At 40.5% G+C, this 18,692-nt stretch overlaps 1 protein-coding gene across 1 annotated transcript; it reads left to right on the top strand.

Moving 5' to 3' along the window:
* Positions 1–1,834: 1,834 nt before the first annotated feature.
* On the top strand, positions 1,835–18,644 carry LOC133469323 (zinc finger protein 665-like). Its single transcript, XM_061756223.1, has 7 exons — positions 1,835–2,021; positions 3,051–3,253; positions 9,833–9,934; positions 11,352–11,447; positions 11,751–11,861; positions 12,298–12,421; positions 16,300–18,644. The coding sequence occupies exons 1-7, from the start codon at positions 1,994–1,996 to the stop codon at positions 18,318–18,320; spliced, it is 2,685 nt and encodes an 894-aa protein (XP_061612207.1). The 5' UTR covers positions 1,835–1,993; the 3' UTR covers positions 18,321–18,644.
* The last annotated feature ends 48 nt before the right edge of the window (positions 18,645–18,692 follow it).

Raw genomic sequence — 18,692 nt, 5'->3', positions numbered from 1 at the left:
GCAAAAAAAAAAAAAATTCTCCGAAAGGAAAACAATCTTAAGTTTTGCATTAGAGAAGTAACCTAATTTGTAAGTAAAATACCTAACCTTTGCTCAAGGAGATATTACAGCGAAGCTGGAAGTACAAGCAACACACTAAAACCAATTGTTTGCAAGAGATCGCAGCAAAACGTTTTTTTTAGGGTGAGTTCAGTTTCTCAATGTAAAAAATGTGTGAATCAAAGTTTGAATTCACAAATTTTATTTTTTTTAATTTTTTTTTTAACATGACTGACACAGTCATGCACCACACATCACATACAAAAGAACTACATGGCACTTAAATGCATAATATGAAAATTCAGTTTTCAAACTGCTAGCAGTAGTTTAATGTAGCCTCATTCACTTTCCGCCCCTGTTGTTGTTTATAATATAAAGGTCTGGGATGTCCCCCACAAAAACAATGGTATTGTGTGACAAATGCTTTAATTTCCGTTTGCAGAAGCCCTTAAAATTGTTTCTTTGGAATGTTACTACTTCAACACTTTTTGTACAATTCTATGCTTCCAACATTCTGGCTTAGGAAAGACCCTTCTTATCCAACATGATTGTGCCCGAGTGCACATAAAACAAGCTCCAAAGCATCTTGACCCCATCAAATACCTTTTGGATGAACGTGCAAACTCGAGAAGAGTTTTATAAGGTTACTACTACTGTGATATCTGCAAAAGAAAAAACTTTTCATTTTTGTCTTCCTGGTGTTAGTCAAAATACTAAGTACTGCCCATGTGATGTATTTATGATTGATAATACATAGCCAATTTTTTGATTGCTCAACAGCAACCACCAGAAAATAATTGTCCTTACACTCAATGTAAATCTAGCAGAAGCCTTTTTTTAAAAACAAATTTTGGCCAGTGATTCTTAATTATTCCTAGGCGGCACAGTGATGACTGGTTAGCACATTTGCCTCACAGTTTGAGGATCCGGGTTCAAATCCGGCCTCGCCTGTTTGCATGTTTTCCCTGTGCCTGTGTGAGTTTCCTCTGGTTCCTCCTCCCAGTTTCCTCCCACATCCCAAGAACATGCATGGTAGGTTATTTGAAGACTGAATTGCCCGTAGGTGTGAATGTGAGGGCGAATAGTTGTTTGTTTATATGTGCCCTGCGATTGACTGGCCACCAGTTCAGGAGGTACCCCGCCTTGGAGTCAGATGGGATAGGCAGTATGCCCGCGACCCCAGTGAGGATGAGCAGTACAGAAGATGGATGAATAATTTCTGCTACTCTTGAATTGATTCGAGGAGAAAGAAAGATGAAAAAGAAAAACAATGTTGAAGATGTCGCTTGACTGTCAACTAAATTGACACTATAGCTAGGTTACATCAGGATTTTAAACACCAGTGAGGTAGGGGCTAAAGTTTAGCCCAGTTTAGACTCTAAACTGACTGCTGAACAAATTGACTGTTGAATAAATATTGTCATAAGGGAGTTTCTTAGCCAAACACCTTGTGGCCTTGGAACTTTGAAATCTACACTATATTTTTAGTACGACATGGTATTTAGACTCACCAGGTAAGGTGAACTATGTACAGTGCTCTAATTTATTTATCGGATACATACAGTAAAAATCATTCTTACCCAGGCCAAACTTTTTAGTATTTTATTTAGCTAGAAATCGGCCTTATTATCTTTAGAATATCACAATACAGTATGTAATGTAATGTCGTACATAAATACATTCTGTGGAACATCAGTCTATATTGTCAATGTTAATCTTCAAAATGTGTAAATATTTGACAGCAAAAATTTGTATGAGAAGTGGAACTAATAATCCAAAGTGTAGTTCACCGGAATGTTATTCCGGGCGGACCGCAAAGGCAGCCTTTGACGCACAAAGATCCATTTCCTACGGGGTTTTTGGATGTCTGCTGTTTAAAAAACATCTTGGAGAAAGATTGTCGACCTACACATGCACATTCCCCCCCACCGTGGTGTAATGTGAATATATTAGGATGGACGAAGGTTCCTCCGAGAAGCCCGGTGAGTAAAAACTGGGTGGATTAGTTGAAGTTAGGCCGCGACGCAGTCGGCGCGCGGGAATAGCATTGCTAACTCACGTCGAGTTGGAGTTAGTTGCGAAGATTAATTTTGTTGACGTGCGGAAACCATTTGCTTTACAGTACTTCGATTACTTGCGGCTAACTTTAGTCCTGGTTTGCTACTAAATACTGTTAATTATTGTTATTCTGGATTTGTATTTTCTCTCCTGCTTTAGCAATCACAAAATAGGATTAGCACTGAATTTAGACTGGGTCCAAGTGTTTACGTCGTCCTTATTATTTAGTAGTGGTATTAATTGCAGTAAAACGAGCATTTCATCAGATATTTTTTTTTTTTACAGTTTTAATGGTCCAGTTAATTTGATCTTGAGCTGTACTTTGTTAGTAAGGAGCGGTTAGTGTGTTTGGGTTCGTCCTAGTGCGGTCCTTTCGATTCAAGATGGTATTACCGTATCAAGATAGGCAACCATTTAGATTTCCATATACAGTAGAAGTTGAAATGTTTTAGATAGATATTACAATCTAATCTAAGCAAGAGGAGAAGGAGACAGATCCAAGGTTTTGCCTGTTAGGCCTGAAAAACTAAACAACAATAATAAAAGTATAGTCCAATTTGCCACAGTAGTCGCCGTACAACTTGTGCTAAATAAATTATTGTCATGATAGTATATTAAATACACGTGATAATTAATTAGCATGCGAATAAACTGTTAGTATTGTATGTATGCACGATATTGTACATTCAATAATATTGACTGTACATGTGGAATGTATAAAGTATCCACTGTCCGGAGTATTTTCCGCACACCCAGTGGGGAATTGTTATACAAGTCAATACACAATGGTATGTATATAAGATGACAATTTATGATTAAAAACACATAGCACAATTGAATCTTTCACTTTTTTTCTCTAATTACTTGAACCCATTTCCTCTCAAATATATCTGCAGTGTTTTTTTTTTTCTTGAATGTTCCATAATTTAGTAGGACATTCTCTCCACATTCAGGTCCATCTCTCCCCTTCCCCGCTCTGCGCCTTCTGGTTCCACCAATTCGCCTGGTCTCTGCAGCCATCTGGCAGACGATAGAGCACAAGATTGTATTGGATTATGGACTGCTTGAAGAGTTTGTGTTTATGGTTACTGAAATTGTTCCTCAACTCCTTTCAACCAGGCAACGCGCGGAACTAATTTTGGGTCTGCGTGCACGGGTAAGAAAAATGTCTATATAATGCCTCGTCATCCGTTGAATTTTGTGTTGTAAAGAAAAGTGTGCGTTACACTGTACAGCAGTGGTTCTCAAACATTTTACACCAAGTGCCACCTGAAAAACTACTTAACTTTCCAAGTACCACCATAATGACTAGTGATGCACTGAAATGAAAATTCTTGACCGAAACCAAAATTGAGGAACCCAAGGCCGAAATCCAGAAATTATCAATCAATTAGACCTGATTTGTAAGCGCTTTTCATACAAAAAAGAAACACAAGGGGCTTTACATTGATTAAAATATAAAAATACATCAAACCTGCCAATTATTAATTATAAAACTATGTTAATTATTACTAAAACTACATTTATGGGTATGATTGCAGAGCTGCTAATCAATAGAAATTCACTTTCAGAAAGATGTGTCTGCGTTTCCATCCATTTTCAATATTTTTAAAATTATTTTTAGCATTATTGCGGGACAGTTATTGTAGTTTATTATGTAATAGGATAAAAGAGAAATTCTGCACACTGTTCAATTTCACAACATAATCATTACTCGATAATTGTATTCATTAATAAATTATGGCTACAATATTTTAATGTATTTATTGTGTCCACCTTGTAGTAGCGGACACATTTGCAGCCCAATGTCTTCTCTTGCATACTATTTTTGTATTTCCTGGATACACTATTGCTGCTGAAATTAAAAAACATCCCCATTGAGGGACTAATAAATGTTACCTTATAAAGATTTATGAATTCATGCACTTTTAAATTTATAGGCCCATTTTCTCAAATGATGTAGCGATATTGACGTGCTAATTCAATTCCGGTTTCTGGGTCCCTGTGTGGCTGTCTATTATTGTGTATATCAGTATTTTCCTCTATAGAAACATTAATTTGCCTACTGTTTTACTCTTCAAAGTTTGCTCATCTCCACGATAATGCCGTTCCAACCAGACCAATGTGACAGGTGTACTGTACCACCCAATCACTTATTTTGGTGTTTTGCAACTTTGTCATGATAACTTAGCAAATACTAGTGTCTCCGTCTGTCTCCCGTCTTATCCTCCGCCCGTCCTTCGTGATAATAATACTTGTCTAAAAGTGTAGTTTATTCGCTGTCATGGGGGCGATGATTAGTGACTTATAATGCGCTGACAACGGACATGAGGCGCACTTTCACGTCCGCAACTCGGGATCGTATTTAGCCACGTTAGCTGTAGCTCGTAGGTAGCTGGGACAGTGCAAAATAGCATGCAAAAAGCATTCCACCTTAGTACCCAAACAGCAGAAAGCAGCCAGGCTGGGCGACAATAGGGTAGCTCTAGTTTGGGCTAGTAGCTGCTAGCATGATGACGGAAAAGCCATGCGGTTCCCATAATTCAACATGCAAATTAGAATTATTATAGTAAAAAAGGCATTCATCTTTGTTGTTAAAAAGTGTTTATATTACTTGTAATTCGTTGAATGTGTGTGTTTAACATTCATGCTTATTTCACATTTGTAGTTCATTTAGGGCACTGGCATGTTACTATCAAACCGTGACTTTAGATTGTGTGTAATATAGTGACCTCACAGTCAATTCAACTGTGTATTCAGCAAAGCTCTAAAGGACATTGCTTGTTAATAGTAAATGATTATTTACTATGAGGTGTATAGACTCACGCTCCGGCCATTAACTTGTTCACTGGCAGCCGTTTCCTGAGCAGGGAACCCCGAAGACTGCAAAGCATTTTCGAGCAATTTCACTGATTTTCCAAGCCCCACAGAATATTATGTACTATGACGATGTAAACTCCACCAATTGAAAGATCAGACTCTCTTCTTTCATCAGAAAAAAAGTTTTTTTCTCTAGCTTATACCGTTCTTTAGTAATCAGCAGTCAAATATAGGCTACTTTCAGCCAAATTTGTTTCTGGAAGAAAAACACTGAGAAAACAGCCTGTTTGTGAAAGGAGACACATTAAGCAGAACAATGACTTTGACACCAATATTTTTTTTCTTTAGTGAAACATAAAACAACACTAAGAAAGTACTTTTGACTGAAAAATAATTTATTTACAAGTATAACTATGTACAGAATTTACATTAGACAAAAATGCATGAACAAATGGGCCTCCCACACTTGCACTTTTTTCCTCCAAATTCTCCTCGACCGTTTGCTCAATAGTCCAGGTTTTTATTACCTTCCGCATAAAATTTTGCAGTTTTATCCACATTTTATTTTATTCTTCTGTTGGCATTGAATGGGATCTTGTGTGGTTGTCATTCTCCTTGAAACCAGTCACTACTTCTGCTTGAAGCAGAACCTGTGCAGTTTAGAAATATAACAATTACTATAAAAATAAATTTTTGAAATTGCTGTCGTGGGACGTGGAGAAAAAAAGCTTTTAGTTCCATTTTCTTGTCTGCACTGCGTACTGGAATGGGAGTCGAACGTCTGCTGGATGCATAACCTGTAAGTTTTAAAAAATACATACGATGACGAGAGAATACTTTTTATTGATGACGTGTTTTGCAAGGGTAAAAGAAAAACATAAATTTTCTTCTTCGCAATCCTAAAAGACGCTCGACTTGTGGGTGTTGAATTCCTGCAAGATGGACGAAATGGACCCGACTGGACCGGACCATTGCATTAAAATAAGAGTTGCTGACGCACAATGTACGATCGTGTACATGGACACTTTGTAAAGCGCTTTGGGCACTGTGATGATGTAGGTCAGGGGTGCCCAAACATTTTTTACCCCAAGATCTACTTTTCAAGCAGCCAACCTCCCGCAATCTACCTTTTTTCTGGAGAGGTGTGGGCTGCGACCATGTCTCCGGTTTGAGAGTGCAGAGGGTTACCACTGAGCTAAAATTCTGGGCCGGCGACGCAGCTCAGCACCAATGTATGTTGATGTACTTTGCATCACCGCATAAGCCTATCTTGCACAACACAACATAATTTTTTGTCATTACCTGAGTTTACGCCGATGACTAGCACTGAAGTGAAGTCCGGACAGTAGCTGCTGACAGCCAGCCTCAAGCACACATCCCAATGTTTATCAGTTAGGGTGGAACGGTACTTGGATTTAATGATATTCATGTGGGGAAAGGCTGACTCACACAAATAAGTGGAGCCGAATAATGCAGTCAAAAAGTGAGCACATTTCCGCATGTTGGGGTACTTTAGCTCTGTGAGTAAGTTCCAAAACTGTCCATGAGCTCTGGACTTCAGCTCAATATCTGCTTGTAGTGTCAAACTCTCATCGTCCACGCCAGAAGAGTTCAGGTGAAAAACTCTTGCAATTTTTGATGGGAGTGAATCAACCTCAGCATCTTCCCGAAAAGGATAGCACCTGAATGTAGCAACTGCCTCAAGCAAAGAAAAGTCTTGAAAGCGTTTGTCAAGCTCTGACAGACAATTGTCAATCAGCTCTGTAAAGCGTGCATTGTCAGGTTGCACACAGGCCTTCCCTTACATCTCCAGCTCTGACGCCAGGTTCTGAAAGTTTGCCAAATAATGATGCTGCAGTTTTGTGCAGAGATGTTGCATCTTTTATTTTAAAGCATTAACTGAGGTGATCATATTGATCACGGTTTTGTCTTTTCCCTGCAGCTCTAGATTAAGGTCATTCAACATGTTTGTCAGATCGGTTAAAAATGCCAAGTCTAACAGCCACTGACCGCCATTTAGTTGCTTGTATTCTACATGTCCAGCTACACGGGAAAAACTCCGGACAGCTCTCGAAATCTTTGCAGGAATTTCCCTCGACTAAGCCACCTCACGTCAGTGTGTAGCAACAACAAGAGTGGTCGCACTCACCCATCTCCAGATGTGCACGGAATAACCGTCTTTGAAGAGTGCTGGCTCGAATAGAACAGGCGATCTTCATTGCCATGTCCATGATCTCTTTCATGTTGAGCATTTTCGCGCATAATGCTTGTTGGTGGATTATGCAATGGTAATTCAGGAAGTCTGGGAAAGCATCGTCCTGCCTGCACTTGGCAATAAATCCATTCACGCGACCAACCATTGTGGGTGCTCCATCCATGGTGATAGACAGCAATTTGTACACCGGGAGCTGGGTTTTCTCTAAAGTTTTTGAACAACTGAATTATGTACTCTCATCGCGTCTGTTCTTTCATGGGTAGTACTGTTAATAGCTCCTCTTTTGCAGTGATATCACTAAACACCATACAAATGAAAATGCACTTCTGTGCTGTGTCACTCACGTCCGTAGATGTCCTTCCACATTTGCTGAGTTAAATCCTCAGCCATGGCTTCACAGTGCCGTGTAACTGTACTTCTTGACAGCTGGAGAGCTTTGCTCGAAGATAATATTTCTGCCTTATTTTTAAAGTCCCGGAACAATGCGTCAGCTGCTTCAACGATTGCCTCTTTTACCATCTCTCCTTCTGGGAAGGACTTCTTGTTCTTAACGATGATGTGACTCACCCGGAACGATGCTTCGGTGGCGGCTTTCGCTGTTGAAGTATGTTGTGTGAAAAATAACTGCTGTCCGGACAACTGGGATTTTAGTTCCTTCACCTTTCTCTTTCTCAGCTCGCTTTTTGGCGGGAAGTAAGTGTCGTATTTTCCATGCACAGTCCTAAAATGCCGCTCCACATTTCCCTTCTTTGGTAATGCGATGGCAGACTGGAAAATGAGGCATACGCATTCCGAAAATGCCATCGTGAAAAAATACTTCTCCTCCCATTCCGTATGAAAGTGGTAAGTTTTTGTCCTCTTACTTGGTCCAGCTCCCCCACTAATTTTTATACCCTTTCTTAACTTTAAGAGAAAACAGCGAGAGATAGAAATGGGAGATAACTCACTGACTAGCTTGTTAGTTTTGACACACTTAGTGCTGTAGTTTGCGCATCTGCAGTTACCTTTTAGCGCCGTTGTTTGCACATGTGCGTGACCTAAGTGTCAGAAAAATTCAGATGTCATCGATTATATATCAATCAAGCGACGGGATGGATGATAGGCTGTCTTTTTTTAAAAATGTTTTTACATTTAAAAAAAAAAAAACAATTTTTTGCGTCAATGTTGGGACTGTATTGGACAGGTGATGAGCAGTGCCTGGTTTTCTCCACACATACCCCTTAGAATTAAGGCCAACGATTTCTATCTTAGTCTCATCAGACCAGCGAATCTTATTTCTCAGCATCTTGGAGTCCTTCAGGTGTTGTTTAGCAAACTCCATGCATGCTTTCATGTGTTTTGCACTGAGGAGAGGCTTCCGTTGGGCCACTCTGCCACAAAGCCCCGACTGGTGGAGGGCTACAGTGATGGTTGACTTTCTAGAACTTTCTCCCATCTCCTGACTGCATCTCTGGAGCTCAGCCACAGTGATCTTTAGGTTCTTCTTTACCTCTCTCACCAAGGCTCTTCTCCCCCGATTGCTCAGTTTGGCCGGACGGCCAGCTCTAGGAAGGGTTCTAGTCCTCCCAAACGTCTTCCATTTAAGGATTATGTAGGCCACTGTGCTCTTAGGAACATTAAGTGCAGCAGAATTGTTTTTGTTTTTTGGCCAGATCTGTGCTTTGCCACAATTCTGTCTCTGAGCTCTTCAGGCAGTTCCTTTGACCTCATGATTCTCATTTCTCCCGGTATTCCTGTTTCCTTCCACATTTCCAAAAACACACGTTAGGTTAACTAAATTGTTCATGTTAATTTTGTGAACATGAGTCTCAGTGGTTGTTTGTCTAAATGTCCTGTGCAATTGACTTGCGAGTGGCGATCAGTTAAAGGTATACCCTGCCTCAGGTATACCCTAATGAAGACAAGTAGTCTTGAAAATGGATTGACAATGCCAATAATAACTGACTGTAATTTTGTGTATATTTTCATGAGGAATTTCCGTGGCCTTTGTCGACTATGTAATTTTCATCTCTGTTCCCAACTGGGTAGCCAAAATGCTCCCATACCGGTGACCTAAATGAGCTTGGAGAGTGGGCACTTTCATGGTTATTAGTCGTAGTACCCCTGCTTTTTTTTTCCTGTCCTTCGCTATTCTCACTTAGTTTAACTAGCATTAGTGGTAGCCACAGTTTGCCTCACTCCGGTCAGATCGCATTTTATGTTTGAATTAACGTAGCGGACTTTCGTTTAACAATATTATATGGTTTGATTGCACATTTAGGTGCTTAAATATACTGTACAATGATTCATTTTATTTTTTTACAACAGATCATACAGTAAATGTGTTGTGGATTAGACTTTTGTCCTCTATAGCTGCTTCAGGTGCTGTCCCTCCGCTTGCCGTTCTATTATTGTGTGGGGACCCAGAGGCTGAATAAGTTGTTACAGACCAGCGGTCTCATCCGGTCGAGGTTCTTACCATTTCCATATACTGTAGCCTTTTTTGCCGAACTTTGCGGAAGTACCCGTACTAAAAATGTGACGTTTCATTTTTGAGGACGAGGTATCTGTGCGTGCGTGCGTATATGTATATATATACACACACACACACACACAAGTACACTTGTTGCACCTATATAAATACACTTAACATGTTAATACCGCAGCAGAGTCGTGGCATTCAAGTTCTATTATTGTATGATTTTCTCCTTCTGACTGCAGCTCATCTTGGAGCTTTGCCGCTCTGAGGAAACTGCTAACATCCAGACCATTCAGCCGCACCTTGACCGTATGCAAAGCCTGCAATCACTGTGGAAAGTAGAGGTGAGTGATGGGGTAAACCTTTTGGAAACTTTCGTTTGTTTATAATGGACCAAAATGTCTGACATAATTTGTCTAAGATGGTGTCAGATTTCCATGACATTTTTCTATTGTAGTGTGGGTAAGAAGCTAAGTCAAACTGAGCTCTGTCCGGTTCCTTCTACATTGTGGCATAAAAAAATCGATTGATCAATTTGAAATTGTGTTCCACTGATACGTGTGCCCCAACTGGATTACATACACTAGATTTATAGTGATCCATCCGTTGCAAAAAATAATAAATTGTGCAAAACGTGTCTTATGACATTTATTGTCAGAAACAGAATTTAGAAGAGCCCAGTCCTCATTTAGTGCATTTATCCAATTTTTTTAAGACTGTATTTTACATTTACAAGTGAACCCTCATTTGTTGTGGGCGATGCATTCCAGACCAAACCGCAATAAGTGAAAATCTGCGATGTAAGGAGACCAATTAAAAAACAATTTTTGAAAATAATTTCCCTTCTGCACACATTCAAACTTATTAAAACACTTTTTCCTCAGCACCTGTTCTCACTCTCTTGCTTGCACAGTTCTCCAAATAAGAGGCACAGCTTGCTTGCGTGAAGCTATTTGTCACTTCAGGTTGAAGTTTACTGAAAAACTGAAGCATAAAACACAAGAGAATTAAACTGTATATTTTAACACCAAAATGGTTAACCAAATCATATAATTGTGTCTAAAGAAAGTACGGTAGCTTCATACTAACATAATGCAAAATCGCCTATGAAAATTAATACAGATGTTACAGCATTTATACACTCTTAAGCAACTGCTAGTTTACTCACAGGCACATATTCCCTATGCTCTGTGATAACAATATTAAAACAGCAAAACTTCGTGCTGTGTCGCAATGTCCTCTTCTTGCTCTTAATGATGCTGCATCACTTACAATAAACCTTAGCGGAGCCCGGCATGTTGCGGCTTAATATAGTACTACACTGAAGGCATGCAATTCTAAATTCGGACTTGCCTGTTTACTGCAAGAACACATTAATGATCACTGAAGAATCCGCAATATAGCGGGGGTCCAGATAATATCACTGCCAACTTTTACCCAATATCTGGTCAACGTGCATCGGCAGCGACAACAGAGAAGTTGAGATTTGAGCTGACGACATTAATGGTACCTGATTGTTTTGTGAAGACACTGATTTGTCCATAGGTTTGAATGTGAGTGTGAATGTTTCTTTTGTCTATTTGTACCCTGTGATTGGTTGGGAAAAGTAGTGTTTACAGTCCACTAGCTGTTTTAAGAGAGATCAGATGTTTTGCTTGTCTACGTGCCCACTCATTGATTTAGTCATATTCAACCACTGAAACCGATTTTATAGACTTGATTCGCTCTGACCTTTGTCTGTTTTGACCTCTTGTTTTACAGACTGGTAATGAAGCACCAGACATTTCAGAATCTCATTTTATGACCCTCGCAAGAAATTTGCTGAGAAATTCTGAGGAGAGAAAAAACTTTTTTCAAGTAAGTCTTTTTTTTTCCCCCCACCTTAGTGGCACAAAATTGTGTTTTTTCAGGTAAAAAAATATGTTGATTAATGCCCTGCTAGTTTGTCTTTATTTCATATTCCTCTACAATGATAATTTCCTAGACTAAGGATTAAAGAGAGGTTATGATGCACAGCCATCTAAACAATACAATCTTGTTAAAACTAAAGAGCAGCAAGATATTTTAAATTAATCATGCCTCATGCTTGTTTTACCATTGTATGAGAATGTTCCCTTTACTTGGCAATCCCAAAAGCATGTGTGAATTGTTTGTGTGCAGGACATTTTTCCTGGAGACTTTGGTCCCACATATGACAAAGCAATCCAGACATTGATGTGGCTTTTTCTGTCCAGGCTCGAAAAGCTTATTCCAAGCCAGTCTCTCCAACAGGTAGGTTACATCCCGTCTCGTTAAACTTACTGTACGCCGGGGTTTCGCCAAACTTGTTTTTAGCTTGAAAGCAAAATTACAAATCTGGTTCCTCCCATATAAGGAAATATACAATTTATTGCCAGAACATTGACATATACTGTACGTAAACTAATGATAAAGAACAAGGAAAACGTAAATTTCCCACAACAAACGCAAATAAAATATATCTGCCTGTTTGATGACCAATGAAGTAGCATAAAGCTACTCTGGTAGCTTAATCTGGTGACCCAATAAAAATTGACATGCAACCCATTTTGGGTCCTGATCCCCCACCCAGGTTTATGAAACCGTGCTGTATGCTGTGTTCCAGAATGTGCACATTAGTGTCGCAGTTAGCCATCATTGGCTTTTAAATTGCAAACACACAAGTTACCATTTTTCTTTTCTTTGTCAGATTGCATCTTTGCTAAGTGATTCCTCTTCAGTTCTGAGACAGTGTATGGAGTCTTTTACTGCGTCTCAGGGGCTCAGAATTGTGTTGGACACGCACAAAGACCTCACCCAGTTGGAGCATGTTGGTAAGCATATAATACCTGGATCAGACCACAAGACAAATTTGGTCTTTCCCGATTGCACTATGTCAGACTACTGCCATCAAATCTTGCCATTTCTCGGGCAGACAGTGGGAACATTTATTCTGTTAGCGCCGTATCCCGTCTTTTACGATCATCTTGTCAAATCAAACACTGCCTGAGAGGTGGAAGCAGAAACTGTGTCACCAGTCAACGTGACCAGATACTCGTTACCATGGCAACGACGATAACAATGCGCCACCCTAATGTATTTCTGTGTGTGAGTGAGTGTTGGGGGACAAAATGAGAAAAAAACGTGTTTGGGACAAAATGAGGAATAACGTGTGGTGTTCGTCACTGGTGCTCGGGAGAGAACGTTCAAGGATTGCTTGAGGTATGTTCGCTTACTTTTAATCGGATATGGCCCGCAAGCAGGCAATAAAACGTTATGTAGCCTAGCAAGTGAGTGCTAGCACATACGGTTGTATGTAGACATGTTGGTGGTCCGTTGAATCATGCTCTAAAGCATTGGTGTCAAACTCAAGGCCCGGGGGCCAGATGCGGCCCGCCACATAATTATATGTGGCCGGCGAAAGCAAATCATGCTCGTCAACTTTTGTGATTTTTGCTAAAATCTGTACCCAAATTCCAAATTGTCATAGTAATAAATCAATAATGTTGAGATATTGAATTGTTCTGTTACAAACCCTTCTTCTACAGTAACTTAAACAATACTTGGACAAACTATTATCCTTGTCTTCTGATTTCAAAAAAAGCTAATCGGGCCAATATCGGGCCTAAAGTCCTGTAGTCCGATCAAGACATAAGTGTAACATTTTAATCACTGCGATTGACGGCAGTTGAATTCAATTATCCACGTTAACATGGAGGGCTGGCAGTGAATGAGTTCTACCACTTCACTGAATGCTTTCAAAAAGCCTGTGATGTTAATGTAATACTTCAAAAAATTATTGTAGTACCAATATTAATGCAGTGGTACCTTGACTGACGAGTGACCATACTTAGATTTTTTTTAGATGAGCCATCGCTTGGCTGATTATTATTTTTTCATTTGCGTTGATATCAGTGCCACATAGTGGCAGTAAACTCCAATCAATTCACAATGTTGAGCATTTTGGCATATTGTGACACACACTTCAAAAAAGAGGCTTCAAGCTTTTTATTGCCAATCCCAGTTAAAGTTTTCTGTCAAACTAAACATAAAACAAAGAATTAGATGGTCTGTATTTAAACCGAAACACATAACGCCCTTAAAATCAGCTGTTTTAATGCTTAAAACTTGAAATGCAAACCTCGATGAACAGAAACGGTTCAGCCACAGACAGGCTATATACAGTGCATCTGGAAAGTATTCACAGGGGTTCACTTTTTCCACATTTTGTTATGTTACAGCCTCATCCCAAAATGGAATTAAAACAAAATTTCCCCTCAAAAGTGTACACACAACAACCCATAATGACAACATGGGGAAAGTTTTTTTTTTTTTTTTTCAAAAATGTATTAAAAATAAAAAACTAAGACATCACATGTACATAAATATACACGGCCTTTGCTCAATACTTTGTTGATGCACCTTTGCCAGTAATTACAGCCTCAACTCTTTTTGAATATGATGCCACAGGCTTGGCACATCTACCTTTGGGCAGTTTTGCCCAAAGCTCTTTGCAGCACCTCTCAAGCGTCATCAGATTGGATGGGGAGCGTCGGGGGACAGTCATTTTCAGATCTCTCCAGAGATGTTTGATTGGATTCAAGTCTGGGCTCTGGCTGGGCCACCCAAGAACATCCTCAGAGTTGTCCTGAAGCCACTCCTTCCTTGTCTTGGCTGTGTGCTTAGGGTCGTTGTCCTGTTGGAAGGTAAACCTTCGCCCCAGTCTGAGGTCCTGAGCGGTCTGGGGCAGGTTTTTATCTAGGATGTCGCTGTACATTGCTGTATTCCTCTTTTCCTCAACCCTGATGAGTCTCTGTTTCCTACCGCTGAAAAACATCCCCACAGCATGATGCCGCCACCACCATGCTTCACTGTAGGGATGGTATTGGTCAGGTGATGAGCGGTGCCTGGTTTCCTCAAAACATGACTCCTCGCATTCATGCCAAAGAGTTCAATCTTTGTCTCATCAGACCAGAGAATTTTCTTTCTCATGGCCTGAGTCCTTCAGGTGCCTTTCGGCAAACTCCAGGAGTGGCTTCTGTCTGGCCACTCTACCATACAGGCCTGATTGGTGGAGGGCTGCAGAGATGTTTGTCCTTCTGGAAGGTTCTCCTCTCTTCACAGAGGACCACTGGAGGTCCGACAGAGTGACCATCGGGTTCTTGGTCACCTGCCTGACTAAGGCCCTTCTCCTCCGATTGCCCAGTTTAGACAGGTGGCCAGCTCTAGAAAGAGTCCTGGTGGGTTGGAATTTCTTGCATTTACTGATGATGGAGGCCACTGTGCTCATTGGAACCTTCAAAGCAGCAGAAATGATTCTGTATCCTTCCCCAGATTTGTCCCTCGAGACAATCCTGTCTTTCTTGCCTGTCTTTGAATTTGTTAGTGCATGTCGGAGCACAAAACAATCAACTGTTAGACCTTATATAGACAGGTGTGTGCCTTTCCAAATCATGTCCAATCAACTGAATTTACCACAGGTGGACTCCAGTTAATCTGTAGGAACCTCTCAAGGATGATCAGTGGAAACATGGTGCACATGAGCTCAATTTTGAGCTTTGTGGCAAAGGCTGTGAATACTTACTTACAGTGGGGCAAAACAGTATTTAGTCAGCCACCAATTGTGTAAGTTCTCCCACTTAAAAAGATGAGAGAGGCCTTTTTCACTCAAAATCTCACGATACAAGGCCCCATTCATTCTTTCCTTTACACGGATCAGTCATCCTGGTCCCTTTGCAGAAAAAGTGCCAGTTGGTGGCTGACTAAATACTTATTTGCCGCACTGTACATGTAATTTCTTAGTTTTTATTTTTAATAAATTTGCAAACATTTCTCAACAAATTTCTAAACAAACTTCACATCATTATGGGGTGTTTTGTGTAGAATTTTGAGGAAACAAATGTATTCCATTATGGAATGAGACTGTAACATAACAAAATGTGAACAAAGTGAAGCGCTGTGAATATTTTCCGGATGCACTGTATTAATACTCACAGGCATGTATTCCTTATCTGAAGAAAGAAAAAAAAAAAACTACATTTCTGCAGCTTAAGGAGTCAGTTGTGGAACCTTTTTTTCTGTGTGTCGGTTTGTCTGTATTGTATTCCTTCCTGGTGCCCGAGACGCACACACCAGAATGAGTACAGTGTGAGGCCTGAACGTTTTTTTGCTATTCATTTCAATTAGGAAAGGTGATTTGAGAAATTAATATTTTGAGTTACGAGCATAGTCACGGAGCAAATTTACCTCGTAAATCAAGGCACCACTATATTCCAGGAATCCACATAACCACACTTCAATGGTTATATCGTGGCAGTCAGAATGCAAAACACTGATAATTTGGGAACTGGTGGTGAATTGTAGGTTATAATCCCATAAAACAAAAAAACACAAGAAATTGGAACCTCTGAAGTTAATTTATTTTTCAAAAAATATATATTCTCGGTGTAAATTCTATTTATGTGGGTTGTGAGTTAATGGTAATGGGAAAATAAGTCCAGAGAAAAGACTCGTGTAGAACTTAAGACTTTTTAAAAATATATATCTTTAAGGATTAGTTTACCCAGTATTAACCAAAAGAAAATGTATGAATTCCCACTCAACGGCAAGCATTTAGGCTTATGATGCTTCAAGTATTTACTTCTTGTTAGCGTACAGGCGCCAATGTGGATGATTAGGATGATTGTTAATTCTATCCTTCTCTTATTTCTAGACTCTTGTGAGGTTGATAGTGGCATCTTATCCGCACTATGTTTTCCTCCTGCGGAAAGAGATGTAATCATCAATCAGCAAGCAGGAACAGACCCAGAGACTGGTGTGGTTTATACAGACTGTACAGAGATGGAGGTCGAGTCAGTCAACAAAATGCCATTTTCAGAAGCAAACGTGCAAAAACCATGGGTGGGAATTGGCCACGAAGAGAAGCCAGACGTTGTTACAAAGGCCGTTCCAGAAAGTACAGGTGCCGATGATTGTGAAATGGAAGACCACCATGACAACCTATCCGAAACTCTGATCATTGGGGAGGATGGCAAGGTGACGGTGCTTGATAGCTTAGTAAAGACTCCTAATAGACGTGGGAGAAAAAAGAAGCGTCTTGATGATGAAGATTTTCAAATGCCAGCAAGTGCAAGGGATCCAGACTGTGATTTGCTGAAAAGACCAGTGCGAAAGAATCGCGGACTCAAGATGAAACGGCTCCTGTCACAGTGGAGGAAATCTGGAAGGACACCAGCCACCAGCAGTAGCAACAGTAGTCCAAAAAGCTTTTCGAGCTCTCTTGTGTCACCCAAAGGCAATGACTTGGACGAGAGAACGTGCAACGTGTGTGGCAAGGTGGTTAGCCATGCCAAATTCTTGGAACGCCACATGAGTCAACACACGGAAGAGCTGACTTACTCATGTGCAGTGTGTCAAAGAAGTTACAAGAACTTCCGCTTCTTACAGCAACATAAATGCCAAAGTGTGACGAAAGAGACCGACGCCCAGAAAGAGAACACAGAGACTGCGGGAGAAGAGGATGATAAGTCATCCATCCTTATTTGTGAGCCAGACAATGAAGCCCTGCCTGCAGACAACACTGCAGACGACCCTGATTACACACCCGGTGAAGAAAAGAGGTCTTCCAAAGAATTGGGACAGAAAAGCCCAGAGGATGCTAAAAATATCCTTGATGGTCCATTCTATTGTCCCCACTGCAGTGTGGAGTTCAAGTGCAAGCAGACGTTTAGGTTTCATTTAAGAAACATCTGTTACAACGAGCAACAGGTAGATCCGGATCAACCCGAAGATGTTAGGCATTGTTTCCGGTGCAATGAATGCGACAAGGCCTTCAAGTACAAATCAACCTTGGATTCCCACAAACAAACGCACAACCCACTGTACTGCGAGGTTTGCATGAAACTGGTGCGTGACTCTGAAGCGTTGGCCATGCATAAAGAGTCACACACGCCGTTTCAGTGCAACCAGTGTGAGGATAACTTCCCTGTGTTTAAGGCACTGCATAAGCACTACATAGATGTCCATAATCCCACAGAGCCTTTCACATGCACCCACTGCCAGACAACATTTGCCAGTTTGAAGCGTTTCATCAGACACGAGTGGAAACACACTGGCTACCAGCCATTCCAGTGCCCCCACTGCTCGAAAAGATTCCGATCCTACTCAGACCTTGTTGAGCACCAGAAGAAACACACTAAGGCTTATCCGTTCCTTTGCTGGGAATGTGGCAAGAAATTCCGACACGGTGTCACGCTGACGAGGCATGTTGAGCGTGTGCATCAGTCTGGCGAACTTGTCAGTGATAAAGCTTTACCAACGTTTGCCTGTGGTCAGTGCGGGAAAAGCTTCACCTCAAGGAGGTGCCTCCTGAAACATGATAACTTCCATCACAAAGGCATGCGCTTCCCCTGTGAGCATTGTGGAAAGGGTTTCTTCGGTAAAGATGCACTAGTGAGGCATACTTTGATCCACACGGGTGAAAGGCCTTTCAAATGTGATGACTGCGACAAGTCTTTCCGATCCTCTGCAGAACTTAAAATCCATCGCAGATACCATACCGGGGAAAGGCCGTTTAAGTGTGAAATCTGTGAAAAGGGTTTTGTCCAGTCCTGTTTTCTCACGCTACACATGCGAACCCATACTGGAGAGAGGCCGTATGTTTGCACTGTCTGTAGCAAAGCGTTTTCCAGTTTACACGGCCTAAAAAGACATCGCAGGCTTGTCCATGCATAGTTAACACAAACATGGATTCGACCTTATTATAACAAGACATGATTTTGGGAGACTGTTGCTCAAAACGCGTTGCTTATGAATACTTGAGGCACAGAGACAAAAGTGGTGTTTGGGGGGATTAGAATTAGGGTTAACAGGAAGTAGTTCAATTGTGCTTCCTGTGTTTGTCACAGCGTGGACTGTATAAAGAATTTATGAAAGTGTAAAATGCTTCAATAATGTAACTGTATTTTTTACAGAAATGTTTGCTGTAGTTCTACATAAGGTTAGTATGTACAAATGATAAGACATTTTCTTTGGGAATAAATTCATTTTTCTTCAACACCTCTATTTGTATTGGTTATTGACTTTGATATTGAATTTTGACATAAA

This window comes from Phyllopteryx taeniolatus, chromosome 19 (assembly GCF_024500385.1).
Source record: "Phyllopteryx taeniolatus isolate TA_2022b chromosome 19, UOR_Ptae_1.2, whole genome shotgun sequence".
Taxonomy (NCBI): domain Eukaryota; kingdom Metazoa; phylum Chordata; class Actinopteri; order Syngnathiformes; family Syngnathidae; genus Phyllopteryx; species Phyllopteryx taeniolatus.
This window is presented reverse-complemented; position numbering and strand designations above follow the sequence as displayed.

Bases quoted from the DNA above. Each gene is read 5' to 3' on its own strand.
- LOC133469323 (XM_061756223.1), top strand. From the start codon at position 1,994: ATGGACGAAGGTTCCTCCGAGAAGCCCG. The intron at 3,254-9,832 runs GTAAGAAAAATG...TTCTGACTGCAG, and splicing joins TTTTGGGTCTGCGTGCACGG to CTCATCTTGGAGCTTTGCCG. The intron at 12,422-16,299 runs GTAAGCATATAA...TCTTATTTCTAG, and splicing joins CACCCAGTTGGAGCATGTTG to ACTCTTGTGAGGTTGATAGT.